Below are 14,270 nucleotides of genomic sequence, written 5' to 3'. Positions count from 1 at the left end.
AACGCACTCATTGCCATGGAAATGTAAAGTTGGAAAAAAATTTGTATATATTCATATTCGTTTTTGGGTTAAATGAGTTGGTAAATGATCTAGAGAAATGAATTTTTGGATATCATTTGTGGGAAGTGGGGGAGGAAATTGAATTTTGGATTGCATGAGAATAGATTTGGCCCACAAAAATGTATTCTTGTCGTTTGTTTAGCCCCAAGTAACAATAAAAACCAAATAATAAACAATACAGAAAACGAAATTTTGTTGTTTTGATAAATCGCATGTAAAAACTTCAAGTTTAATCCAAAAGATAATTAAATGTGAAATCAATGTAAGAAAGAAACGAAACAAACAAGGTAACACATAAACAGGCAGCACATCAGTTGCCATACATATGTGTTAAATGGTAAATATGTATATCACTTTCGACTAGCACATTTACATTGATCGGTTTAGATTATAATGGATATTCATTCAATATTCATCTTGTTTAACAAATACGCATGCGCGCAGCCTCTGTCAATGGGGACTGCTGTGTTTAAATGGTTTAATCTGTTTGGTTTGATTTTGTTTGTTTGTTTTTTAGTTATTTTTTTTGCATTTGCTCACAATAAAGTACAATTAAGTAGCATATATATATTAATAATTGTTTGAAATGACGGTTATATATATATATATATTTATATATATGAATATGGCATAAATATCACTTAATATACCCGTTTACTCAATGTGCGAAAAAACAAAGTTGAAGCTAACTGTTCGACTTCAAAATCGGACAATAACTTTTACTTGGCATTGACATTTTTCATTTAAAATTATGGTCAAGAGAGATCTTGATCGGGTTTCTATAATTATCACAAAAGTTTATACTCAAATTAGTTAAGTTAACAGTCAGCAAGAAGATTCATTGAAATAGTTAGCTGTTTCTCACATCGCTTGAGAAATTAACAGCTCTCCATTAACAAATCAAGTAACAGGTATATAATAGTCGTCTAAGATCGACAATAATATTTCAATTTTTTTTCTTTTGTGGCCCAACAAAGTGTCAGTAAGTGTGGGTGTCAATGATTAAGAATTGATTAGATAGATGATGATTCTGGGTTAGTCTTATTGAAGGGTTTATGGGTGGGTCTTTAGGTCATCGGTTTGTAGGTGAGAGGCGGAAAGGGTAGGGGGATGCAATGAAGGGGGAGCAAACAAAAAGAACAAAAATACAATAAAAAAAATGTATTTATAAGTTAAGAATGAACCGAATGTAAAAGATGAAATTAAGAGTCGAAAAATGTCAAAGCGAGAGACAGCATACGAATAAATGTTGTTTGAAAGAGTTTGAAATTTATACTCAAGATTGAGAGATAGTTTCAGTATGTAAAGAGAAACAATTATGGATAGAGAGAGAGAGAAAGAGTGAGAGAGCGAATTATAGCAAGAGGGAGAGGCAGCATTTTTTGTAAATGAAATTTCTTTATAAAGTTTTCTAGTGTTGGTTTATTTATTTTCGTTTTGCATTTCAAAGTACAACATCAAATTCGATTATGAATATATGTAATTTTACACAATTTGCTGAAGTTTTGAAGCGGTTTTTATTTTATATTTTGCTTTGACTTTGCGTAACTCGAACAAAATGAACAACTAACGAAAATCGGCCAATCGAAACACATTGAGAACTATAAAAACAGACGAAACCAATTAATATATGCAACATTGTATCGCTTGTTTCTTTTTTTTTTTTGTGGCAATTTGACAACATTGAATTTCGCTATACATACATATATTAGTAAAATTTTTGTTAACGATTTATATAGAGTTATACATATACGACGTATATATGAATGCATATACATATGTATAGGGCGTTTGCAAATTGCTTTGAATGAAATTATGAACCGAAAGAAAAAAAAAAACAGAAATGTATTGGAATGAAAGCGCAAAGTGAACAAAATGTTTTGTAAACTTTAACGAACAATTTTTTGTTTAAAAATTTTGATTATTTTTTATTTTTTTTTGATCTTGCCAATTTGCGTATAAACAAATATAGATGAGAATAAATTGCTAAGACACAAAATGAGCTTAAAGCAACAGAGAAAGAGACAGAAATAGATAGATAGAGAGAGAGATAGATAAAGAGACAGAGATAAATTTATATTTCAATAGATTAATATATACATATATATGTATATAATAATATAGAAAAAGACAGACAGAGAGAGAGAGAGAGAGAGAGAGAGAGAGAGAGAGAGGGAGAGAGACAGATCAACTTACAGGTAATAGGTAGATAGAGACAGAAAGAAAATTAAGAATTAGACGAGTAGATTTATGCAATTTGTTTTTCGTTTTTTGTTAAAATTATTAAAATTTTGTTTGGTTGAAAAAGTAAACAAACAAATAATATTTTTTGTTTTGTCTATTGTTTGTTGTTGTTGTTGTTGTTGATGTTATGTTTAATGTTTATTATGTAGGTATTTTAATTGTTTTTTTTTTTTTTTTTTGTTACGTATGTACCATGAGAACTTCCGAAACCGAACTGATACTGAGGACATACATTGTGACGCCGACCTCCACAGGGGGACCTGCAACATATACACACACACGAGAGATTGATGGATTTTTGTTTGCTATTTGGTTTTGAGGGATTTTGTTTGTTTATTTGCTTGTTGTTGGTTTTATTTTATTTTTTATTGGTTTTTCTTTTTTGTTTTTTTGGTTTTTGGTTTTTATAGCTTGTTTATCTTTCTTGTACTAGTTGTTGATAGTTGTTCTTGTTCTTTGTTGGTGTTTTCATGGTAGTGTAGACTAAAACCCAATACATGTGAACAGAAACACACACACAGCGTTACACAAGTTTACAGAGGGAGAGTCAGACAGAGAGATAGAGAGAGAGTGAGATAGACAGAGAGAGAGAGAGAGAGATATAGAGAAAGAAGAAGCTAGATAGACAGCAAGAGGGAGAAAGGGTAAGTGAAATAGAGTTACAACAGATGATCAGCGGGCCAGTCTAAATATGGCAATGCCATAATATTTAATACCCTTACAAAATAACTTTAAAGCTTGTGAATGAACAATTTGTTAATTGATATATATGTATGTAGGTATATCACCCACCTCTCGTTTTTGGTATTCTCTTCACTTATCTGGGAATCTCTTCTCAGATTTTCTCTGGCATATTGTGATTTTTGGCTTTGTTTTGTTTTTGGTTTTCTTTTTTTGTTTCTTCAATCAATAGAAACGTTAAACTATAAGTTAACGCAATCAATTATTAAATGCAGTGTAAATATTTGCAGACTAAAGCCCAAGGACTAACGGATGGACAGATGGATTTAATGCCAACTTAATGCTAGAGAAACAATAAAAGTCTTCTGGTTCAATGGCAAGACCAAAATAAACAAAAATAAGTTGCAAGGGTATTAACACAAGATGATGAGGACGACACTGAAGAGAAAGAGAATATGAAGCTCAAGAAAGAAAGAGTTAAGCCAAAAGGACATACAGTTAGTCGATTGGCCAGGCACTGTCCCAAGTGCTGCTTACACTTTCTTAGCCTGTTCGTGATGGGGAGGGGGAGGTGGGGTTAAAACGGCTTAAATGATGTTTGGACTTATATTCATAATGATCTTATTGTTATTTGTCTGTTTTGTTTTTGTTGCTGTTATTGTTGTTGTGGGTGCTATTTAATTTCCATTAGCAAAATTAAATATACAATGTTCAATAAAACAGTTTAAACAGTTAAAAATGGCAAGCGGTGGGTGCGCTTTATTAATTTATTTTTTATTAATTTGTTTTATTTGTTTTATGTTTGTGTTGATGCTTTTGCTTTGTTTTGTTCGCTGCTTGTTACACGACGCCGAATGAAAACCAAATCAATCAATCGAACTACATTGAGAACAGACAGAGAGATATATGTATATAGAGAGACAGAGAACACAGTGTGAGAGAAACAGAGAGAAAGAGAGAGAGAGAGAGAGAGGTTGCTCAGGCTCAGCCATACGAAAGAGATTTGCATTCTGCTCGAAAAACACACTCTAGAAGAAGCTTTCAACGAAAAAATGTAACGAAAGAGAGAAAGGACAAACATTTTACCGTCTTTCTTTCTTTAATTTTTTTTTTTTTTTCGTTTTTTGTATCGTAGTTCTTCATTCTAATATACTCTAGGGTGAAAATTGTTTTAAACTAATTTTTATGTTTTTTTTATTTATTTTTATTTTGTTGTTTATTGCTTAAATAGCGGATTTAACACACCATTTGCGATTTGGCAGCCTGATCTTGTTTGTTTTTCTTTTTTGTTTTGCATTTTCTTTAAGTAATAAATTTGAATCTGAAGCTTTATATGATTTATAGTAGTAGTAGTAGTAGTAGTAGTAGGTAGAAGGTACTAGTAGTATGTGGGGCCCTATAAAAAGAAAGACAAAATCATATACAATGTACGGCATGTATGTAAGTATGTATGTATGTTTGTATGTATCCTATGCATGACATCAATGACACACACACATAGAGAGTGAGAGAGATAGAGAGCAGGATAGTTAGAGTGCGAGGCTGTGTGAGAGTGAGAAAGATAGATGGAGAGGGGGGCGAAGACGACAGCAAAAGAATCAGGAGTTAGGCATAATTTGTCTTTGGTTTGAATTTCTTTCATTTAGTTATATACATATCATAAGGAATTGGATTGGATTATGACAGGGCTTAGTCGGTAGGGGGGTGATGTGGGGAGTGGTGAACGTTTGGAGGGTCTGGCGTAAATGTGGTGTAGTTGTGCTTATTGTGTGTGTGTGTGTGTACTATGTGTCTGTGTGTGTGTGTGCCCAAGAGGAAATTGTTGCTGTTGTATATATTGTTGTTATTGTTGTTGTGCTGGCCAATATATCACAATCACACACACAGACACATACCAAAGCAACTACGCATAAAAGTAGGTGTGTCTGTTTCTGTGTGTGCGTGTGTTTTGTGTGTTGCTTTTTAGTCAACAAAATTTAATTTTGAAGTTGCTGCTGAGTTGGTTGAGTTAGTTAGTTTTGTTACGTTGTGGTTTGGTCCATTCAGAAAGACAAAAATAATAAAAGGAAAGTTAGAAAGAGAACATAAAAAGCATTTGCCAATTGAAGTTGATTTGATTTTGTTGGTTGGTTGGAAGGGGACATTTGGGGGAACGACGATAGACACACACATACCTATATAAATATATATGCTAGATATACACACACAGAGGCAGAGAGAGAGAGAGAGAGAAAAAAGAGGGAGAGAGACACACACAAAGAGCGAGGGAGAGATAGAGTAAGAGTAAGTGTGTGTGTGTGTGTGTGCGTGTTAACTTTTTTAGGGGGCAGAGGGTTCATGGAAATTGAGAGTAAAATTCATTAACAGGTTTAAAGTTATCCTTTTCATTCTGAATTGTTTCTTGTTTTTGCAGCCCTAATATTACACTTCTTCTCAAAAGTTCCTAGACAGAGCGACTTTTATAAGAAAGAAGACCTAAGTAGAATTTTAACATTGTTTTGCTTTCGGAAAAGTAAGTACAAATTATTTATTGGAAATTTGAAATTAAAATCAGGAAAACCAAACCCAAAAAAGAAAAAAAAAAACAATACAAATGCAGCAGCTTAAAAACTGTTAAAAAAACAAAAAAAAACATTAAAAAGAAATCCAAAAATTTCGAAAGAAAGAAAGATGGAAAGGCAACGACTTAAAGATTCGCAATAAAACACTTTCAACCAGTGTAATTTTTGGCCAAAAAAATAATTAACTTTATTTATATATATTTGTAGTTTGAAAATCATATTGTCGATTTTGTTTGGGTGTTTGGTTTAGTTGAAATACAAAGCAGAACAGTGGAGAAATAGTTTTAGGTATTTGTTAATTGTGGACACAAAACAATAAATGTGACTGTGTGTGTGTGTGTTTGTGTGTATAGGCCATAAAACTAATTCAAAATGTGGTTGAACAATATTCAAACTAACAGAATAACAAAGAAAACAATTGAATAACAAAAGATATTTATATTAAAATATCAAATGAAAAATTCCAAGAACAAAGACCAAACACAGATAGATAGAGAGAGATAGAGAGAGCGAACTGATAGATGATAAGTTTGATAAAATGCTTGAGATAGACAGAAATATAGAGTAGATAGATAGAGTAGATAGATAGATAGATAGATAGATAGAGAGAGATAGAGAGAGAGAGAGAATGAGGTACAAAGGTCATTTAGTTTGTACCATTTTCACTTCTGAGAGCGAGCTGATCGATAGCACATACATGGTGACTCCGACTTCAACAGGAGGTCCTAAAAACATGTACAGTAGTTTTGTTTGTGATTTCGATTTCAAATAACATATTTTTGGTACATATATTATATGTATATGTACCTATACTATATATATGTAGAGAGTTAGCGAGTAAGTTAAAAGTTGTAGAATAAAAGAATATAGATAGATGGCAGTAGAGAGTGGTAATAGTTTGGATTTAATAGTGGTGTATATTCCTCTTATATTGTTTGTCTAGTGCCTGCTAACATATACGTATATGAGTATATATATATACTTATATGTATGTATATATAGGTAGTGAAAATTTTAGTTTTTTGGTTTGTTAATTTCGACCTCTAACCTCACTAAATTATTGTTTCAGTTGATTCATTTTGATTTTCAATTATTTATCATTATAATACATATCGGTTTCTTTCATCGGGGCTATGCCGCCCCCAATTTTCGGCGTTTGCGTTTCAAGTTCAGGTCGCGTTTTGTGTTTGGGTTTGCTTTTTGCTTAACTTTTACTTTTGTTTTCTTTTCTGCTTTTCTTTTGCTTTTACTTTTGTTGGTAGAGTGTAACTAATTTGGCCTAAATATTGGCTAATTGGTCTACTTACCACCATAATTGGGTCTTACTCTTTTGTCGTAACTAACACTAAAGGAGTCGAGTATAGCGGATATGTTTACGTCACCCAACATGCTGCCGCCGCCAGTTCTAAAAAAAGAGAGAAAAAAAGTATATATGTTAATAGTATGAAATTTTAAAAAATTATTCATTATTGTGACATAAGTAATCTACTTTTTGATTCTCTATTCGGGCTTGTAGTTTCGGAATCGAAGTTAAGAAAATATCTAATTACATTAAGTTAGATCGATTGTGATGAACACATTAATCCACTGACTTATTCGTTTTGTCTGTAATAATTTAATTGGTTTCTGAGGTCCGTGATTAGTTCTTATAGTTATGTGAAAAAATTTGTATTAATATTAGTCAAAAATCGTTGCATTAAAGTCTATCGATTCAATTATAGAACTATTAATTTCATTGGTATAACTGGGCGTTGCCTTCGGTTCATGAACTTATTGAGATCGACATTTAGAAAAGTAATTTGGTTTGTAATGAGTAAAAAACTAGTAGTTGTTTGTAAACTAATAACTCATTGAATAAAGGCACTGATTCAGTGAGTTATCAAGTGAAACAGTGCGTGAGTCAAAAAGGAACACGTTCAGTGAACATGTTCACTCACTCACTGAAGACGGTCATTCAATTCTGTTCACTCACTCAAAAGCAACCCGATGCTACAAAATGTGTATTCTAACTCTAATAAATTGAAAATATGTTTGTATATAACCACAATTTATTATTTAGATCTTGAAATGTTCTACGAATGTTGTACGAAAACCTTAAAGATATTTTATACCTGTTCTCCTGTAAAAAAGAAAACTAAAGATTCCTACCTGTTTTTAAATAAATTTATATAAAAAGAATCACACATATTGTTGAATTTTTAAAATGGCTTTTTGTTTAAGTTTCTGTGAAGAAGCAAATTTAAAAAAGTACAGCAATATACGCATACATACATAGCTCTAGTAGTATAAAGTAGCACAATATTTGTGTTTGTCTGTTTGTTTGTTTGTTTATTTGTTTGTTGCTATGCTCTGCATCATTTTGTGGCAAGGACTTTTAGCATTTCCTGGAATACAACAAATGATGGCAGAAGCAGAAGGCAGAAGAAGAAGCAGTAGTGCTGCTGCTCCTGGTGCCTGCCACATCGTTTGCGTTGCGATGCGTTGCAGGTTAAGTGCGCGTGTGTGCTACTTTTTCGTTTTGCGGCATCAACGGTGCCCACACACGCACCCACATGAATGTGTGTGTGTGTGTGTATGAGTGTGTTGTGTGTTTCTCCTGTGCGGCATGTGTGCGCTCCTTTATCTGTGTGTTTGTATATATATTTCTATACATACAAACACATGCGTATATAAGTGTGGTGTGTGTGTGTTTATTATTTATTGCAAGTGCCTGGCAATGAAGGCACACACAAGCGCTCAGAGTTTGAGGTAGAGGCACTTCAATGCCTGTTTATTTGCGTCTATTCTACGCTAAACTGTGCTATTAAAGCGCGTTTGTTGTTATTTCAACTGTCGAGTCGGGGCATTGGATACACAGAGACCCAGCTCAACACAGGAACTGGGTTCCTGCTCTATGTGTTTCTCTCTCTATTTTTTTGCGTATGCCAGTGTTTGTCTGTATGTGTGGGTGAGCAAAATCACAATTTAATAAAAGTTGCGCCTGCAAATAAACACACCCAAGCCCCCTCTGGGTCTCTTGCCAACGCGTTGCCAACACTCAAACAGACGCTCACACACAATGAGCTGCTGCTGCCTGCCGCTGTCTCTTTGTATGCGCGCGCGCAGGTTTGTCTCTTTGTTTAGCATTTTCCTAGCTGACTTTTCATTTTCCTTTTCATTCCATATATATAAACATATATATATATATAAGTATATGTGTATATAAATACATACATCCATATATTTTCTATATTACTTTTTATCATTTGGCTTGCACAATTCTCGCATTCACAAGTCAATTGTTATAGATGATTTGCTGATTTGATTTTAATTTCGGAAGCTCACAAAAGTATGCTATCATTGAATAGGTTCAATTCCCACTCTACCGCAGACCCCCACCGCTATTTGTTTGGTGGGGCGTGACTCTACTCTACTCTCTCTCGTTCTCTCTCTCTCTCTCTGATTTTCCCGTCACTTCACTCCTCTTGTCACTCTTTTGGCCTACGCTTGAGCTTTAACCCAAGTCGATGGGCTAAAATTGCAGAGGCCTATTTATAAATATGTATGAAAATAAGTATAAGGCAAAAGGTTTTTTTTTTGCGTTCGTTTCGTTGCCTGACAACAGTTGATATGCGGTTTCATTCTTCTTTTTTTACCCCTCCCTGTTTCTGTTCTTCTTTTTTGGGGTTTTGATGTTGATAATGAAAAAGTTTTGATTGCTATTTGATTTGAGTTTTAGATTGTGTCTGTGTAGGTCTGCATAGAAGTATGTACATATGTACATACATATATTTAGCCATAGCTGTGTATATGTTTATTTGTTTATTAACACTTTCGTTCAGGCTTACCTACCACCCGGATGCCAGGTGGTATGTGCTGTCAATAAGTTTGTCGTAAAAATTACTTGAAGGACGCGAACATTTAAACAAACTTTTCGATTGCAGCTACTACTTACATACTATGTAGCTAGTGGCATGGTGGCGTATACGCAATATGCTAAGTAAGTAAGAAAGTAACTAAGATTGTCAAATAATTTATGCAGCAATGTCTCTGTGTGTATGTGCCTAAGTCTCTATTATGCATGTTGGTGTGTGTGTGTGTCTGTATGTGAGTGTACGTATGTATGTGAGGCATGCTTGTCGCTAAGAGCACTACAAAATGTCAATAGGTCGTACTTGAAAGCGTCTAAATATTTGCCTATTGATTGATAGAGTAGCTAAAGAGCAAAAAAAATATGAGAACATAAGAAAATAACAAAAACAAATAAAAGGGACAGACAGCGAATATGTACAGTTACAGTTACATACTGAATAAAAATTTAATTGAAATGCCAGTGTTCAAATTGCTAAGAAAGTTAGCCAACTAATTGAAGAAATATCAATCAGTTGTCAGGGGGCAGCCTTTTAGTTTTTTTTTTTGTTTGGTCTTTGCAGTTTGAAATTCACATTTTGCCAATTAGTTGATGGCTTTTGTTACTCGGACTAATTGGACTAATCGTGTGCCAACAACAACAGCAATAACTAGCAATAACTTAACAATTTTCTTTTCTACTTCATTAATTTTGCAGTTCCAAAAAAAAGGAGGTTTTCCTTTATTTTCCCCTTTATGGAATACAATTTTAGTTGCAGGCATGCAATTAGCTGTGCACTCACGTAAAGTAAAGTACATAACAATTTTCTTTAGTTTTTGTTTCTTTGTTACTGTTACTGTTCGTTTAATTTCTTTTCGGCAAAAAAGTTGGATGGGAATGAAAGCAAAGTGTAAGTAAGTAAGTAAGTAGTAGGAGAAGAAAACAAAAACCCTTACTTTCTGCTTCAAGAACAATAAAACAACAACAACAACAAGATGAAGGAAAATGCAAAGTCATGCGCACGACAGCCACCAAGCCCAAAACGTGTCGCCTCAAGTGCCACGCCATTGCCATCTTATCGCTGGCCACAGTTTGTAGCCTTATCTTGAGCCACTGCACGTTCTTTTATAAGTTTTCCACCCACCTCAACACCCCGCCCCCGCAACACACACACACACAAAAGTCTCTGTGTGTTTGTCTCTGTGTATTTGTGTGTGTATGTGAGTGGGTGTGGCTGCTGCTGCTGCTGTTGCTGGTGGTCAGCGTAAATGAAAATGTAAGAAATATTGTTGTTATTGTTTGTTGTTGTCGTTGTCTTTGTCGTTTTTAGTGGCGTTTTGAGTGCTTTGGCCATTACGTATACGCTGCGTTGGACACGCGCCATTGCATAAATTCAAGGGGAAACATTAAAACAAAACGGAAATGCGAAAACTACTAGCAAATATTATCTTTTCTTTCTCTTGCCAATCCTCGTACCTTCCCAGCCTCCATCTCCATCTCCACCTCCACCACATCCCGACGTCCCATCTCTTGCCTACAACGACCGTGTGTCAGCAGCAAAACGCCAACGCCAATGCTTGAGATAAGCAAAAAGATGCCTCTACTAGAGGAAAAGTCCCTTGTGTCTATGTGTGGGTGTCATCAGTCCCTGCCCGACTTTATCCTCTGGCAAAATGGGATATGTGTGCTCGTGTTTGTTTGTGTGGCTGTGTGTGTGTGTGAGTAAGCGTTTTTTAATAAAGTGATAACTCGATGTCTGACAGCCGCCTGACAGTCGCTAAAAATAAACACATCCGCTTAATAAGGCAGCCGCCAGCAAAATGGAGCAGGATGAACATGGAAGCTAGAAAACTAAACAGACAGATTGGACATGTTAGAATAGATTGGCCAGGCCACGCCCAATATTAAGAATTGGCCCTGTCAAAAAAAGTTCTCACACACACTGACACACACACATAAATAGCTTAGAATCATGAGTAAGAACCATTTTTAAGAGTATCATTAGATTCAAATCAATTGATTCGATTCAATTTTATATAATTGCTTGCTTCATTTCTCATTCTCTTCGAATATGATATTCCAAGCAGATACATTGCAGTTTCAGTTCAGCTGGCGCCAATGACGATGAAACCATTCGTTGTGGTTCCTGATTAAATTAAACTCAATTTCCAATTCCAATTGCTAGTGCCGGTGCCGTTGCCGGTGACGGTGACGGTGCCAATCTCAATCCGAATCCCATATCCAATCCCATTCTCAATTCGAATTGCAATTGAGATGCTAAAGGTAAGGGAAGTTATAGATAGGGTGGAACAGTATAGAACTGATAGAGGGGGTAACGGCGGCGTTAGCGGCGGTAAATGCATAAAAAATTGAATTGCATTGGCAAGTCCTTGACATTTTGCACAAAATGAACAGAAGCAAACTGGTAACTGGTAACTGGTAACTGGTAACTGGTAACTGGCAACTGGCAACTGCTGGCAGCAGGCAGCATGGAATTGTCTAAGCATAGTTGGGACTAGTCCTAGTCAGAGGCCAATAAAAATAGTTGTCCATGGGTAAATGTGAAAAAAATTAGAGCTGCCTTGTCTGGGGCTTTATTAAATATTTGATAGGAGAGAGCGGAAAGTATATATTGAGGTAAGACGAGTATAAGCGGAGCGACAAAATGGCAAATGGCAACGGCTGGGCATACAAATACAGTAAGTAGGTCCACTAGATGCGATGAGATGAGGGAAGGGCAGGGCTGGGCAGGGCTGGGCAGGGCCAGAACCAGGACGAGCACCAGGACCGACCGTTTGTAGATATTTTCAATCATACTCAAAATGTGAAGGAACAACAATTTACGCTCAATGACACTTGACGGCGAGCTGTTGGCGCTGCTGCCTTCGCCAAGTGATGCAGCCATACACACAGACACACACACACAAACAAATACTCGGACAAAAGCTCGAGTTCGGGTCTGGGTCCGGGTCTGGGTCCGGGTCTTTGCTTTTGTCGCTACCACTTTGGCATTATCTGCTATCAATAAATTCCAAGTGAAGTGGGCACTTGTGTGGCAAGTGGAGCACAACGGCGCACACAGCAGGCAGTCAGGGAGCCAGTCAGCCACAGGGCAGAACTGGGCAACGGGGCGTGGCACAGCAGCCTGAGCTTTTGCCTCACAGGAAGTGGCAGCGTGTAAAGTGAGCAAACTGTGTCGCTGTGGCCTTTGACCTTTCATTGGAGGAAGAGACGAATAACCATAAAAGAAAGATCCGCCGTGTGCGGGGTATGCGGGATCTGTGGGAGGTGAGCGTTGGGGATGGATATGGTGGTCCTGGGACATTTGCTTTTCCTTTTCCTTTACCTTACTTTGCTTTGGCAAGGCTGTCATTTTGCTGTTGCATACTTTGTGGCGGCGCCTGTGCAATGTTGCATGAAAAAGTAGCGTAAACGTTGCTTGAGAGCCTAGCATGGAGCCTGCCCCAAATAAACACAAGCCCAGCCAGACCAACCAAGCAACCAACCAGTCAACCATCCAACCAGCTGCTGTGTATATATGAGTCGACTTTTGGCACGACATTTTGTTTCGTTTTGGTTTTTGGCTTTACTGTTTTTTTTTTTTTTTTTTTTTTTTTGTTCTTTGGCTTCTTGGCACACAGTCATCCACATGCCACGTCGCGTGTACATATCTCCGTGTCCTCGTGCCACCGTGGCACGCGATCGTGTAATCCCATAAACGTGCATTTGTACTCAAGTACGTTGTCGCAGTCATCGCAGTCGTCGCAGTCAACGCTGTCGCGCGGCAGTCGACAGTAAAAAGACCTCCTTCTTTTGATTTGCCTAATTTGCCAGGTTGCCATGTTATGCAAATGTTTGCGGCAGTCCCACTCTCTCTCTCTCTCTCTCTCTCACTCTCTCTTTTGGTCCCTTTCTATATCGTATTCTCTATTTTACCCTGGGCCTAAATATTTACTAATGAGCGCTAACCCAAAAAGGAAAACAGCAACCAAGAGCACCAGAACCAGGAACTAAGCCCTGGGCTCTGCATAATTTGTGTGATTAAGTTGACAGAACGCGACAGCTAATGCCACACAATTGTGGCAATTTCTTTGCACAAACTGTCCAAATGTATATACATATATATATATATATATACGTTTAGTGGGTTGTGTCGAAGTTAGTTGGGAAAGGGGTTAGTGGGGTCTATCTACATATTGGTTAAATCTCTCCTAAAAATGTCACCAACTCTGGTCAAACAACTAGTCGAACCCAAAAAGTAAATAAAAAGTACACAAAAACTCTAGAAGTTCTCCACACTGACGCTGACAAATCCGACGACGCTGACGACGACGCAGAGGACGGGTGAGTAATTACAGTGAGCAGAGAAACGACTAGAACGGAGCGACAAACTGAGAGAATGGCAGTTGTCATTTTTCAATCCCCGCGCGCCATTGGCCATTTTTAATGACTGGCACATGCAAATGTGACAATGACGATGTGGATCTGGCCTACAAAATAAATAGCCATTCATTTATTCAAAAGTCAGTCGGAAATTTTATTTGCTGACCGCTGTCATTCTGCCTAATTAGCGCACAATACAAGCACCAAAACGACTCTCGGGCACAAGTAACCCCCCTCAAAATACAAAAAGGAAAAAACATAGCATACATTTGAGCGCATATTGCAGCAAAAAAATAATTTGAATAATCATAAATTACCATGAATTATGACTCCTGTGGGGAAATGGCGATTGGAACCAAAAGTGTCAAGGGCAGGGAGCGGAGAGTGCTGAGGGAGGGGAGATGGGTCATTGTATATACACGCACCTGGGTGGCATAAAGCTTGCCCAAAATGCTGCAGCAAAGTGTCAGAAGCGAAACAAATTTATTGTTGCTATTATGAGTTTGTTGTTT

General features: G+C 36.6%; 1 protein-coding gene across 1 annotated transcript in view; it reads right to left on the bottom strand.

Annotated features, from left to right (window-relative positions):
- Positions 1-14,270, bottom strand: part of Rdl (Resistant to dieldrin) — a 47,501-nt gene that overhangs the window by 25,090 nt on the left and 8,141 nt on the right. Inside the window, 2 exon segments of the mRNA XM_068291699.1 lie at positions 6,204-6,271; positions 6,854-6,951. Of these exon segments, the coding sequence (XP_068147800.1) occupies positions 6,204-6,271; positions 6,854-6,951 (166 nt within the window).

The sequence above is a fragment of the Drosophila tropicalis genome, unplaced genomic scaffold, assembly GCF_018151085.1.
Source record: "Drosophila tropicalis isolate 14030-0801.00 unplaced genomic scaffold, ASM1815108v1 contig_1190, whole genome shotgun sequence".
Taxonomy (NCBI): Eukaryota; Metazoa; Arthropoda; class Insecta; order Diptera; family Drosophilidae; genus Drosophila; species Drosophila tropicalis.
This window is presented reverse-complemented; position numbering and strand designations above follow the sequence as displayed.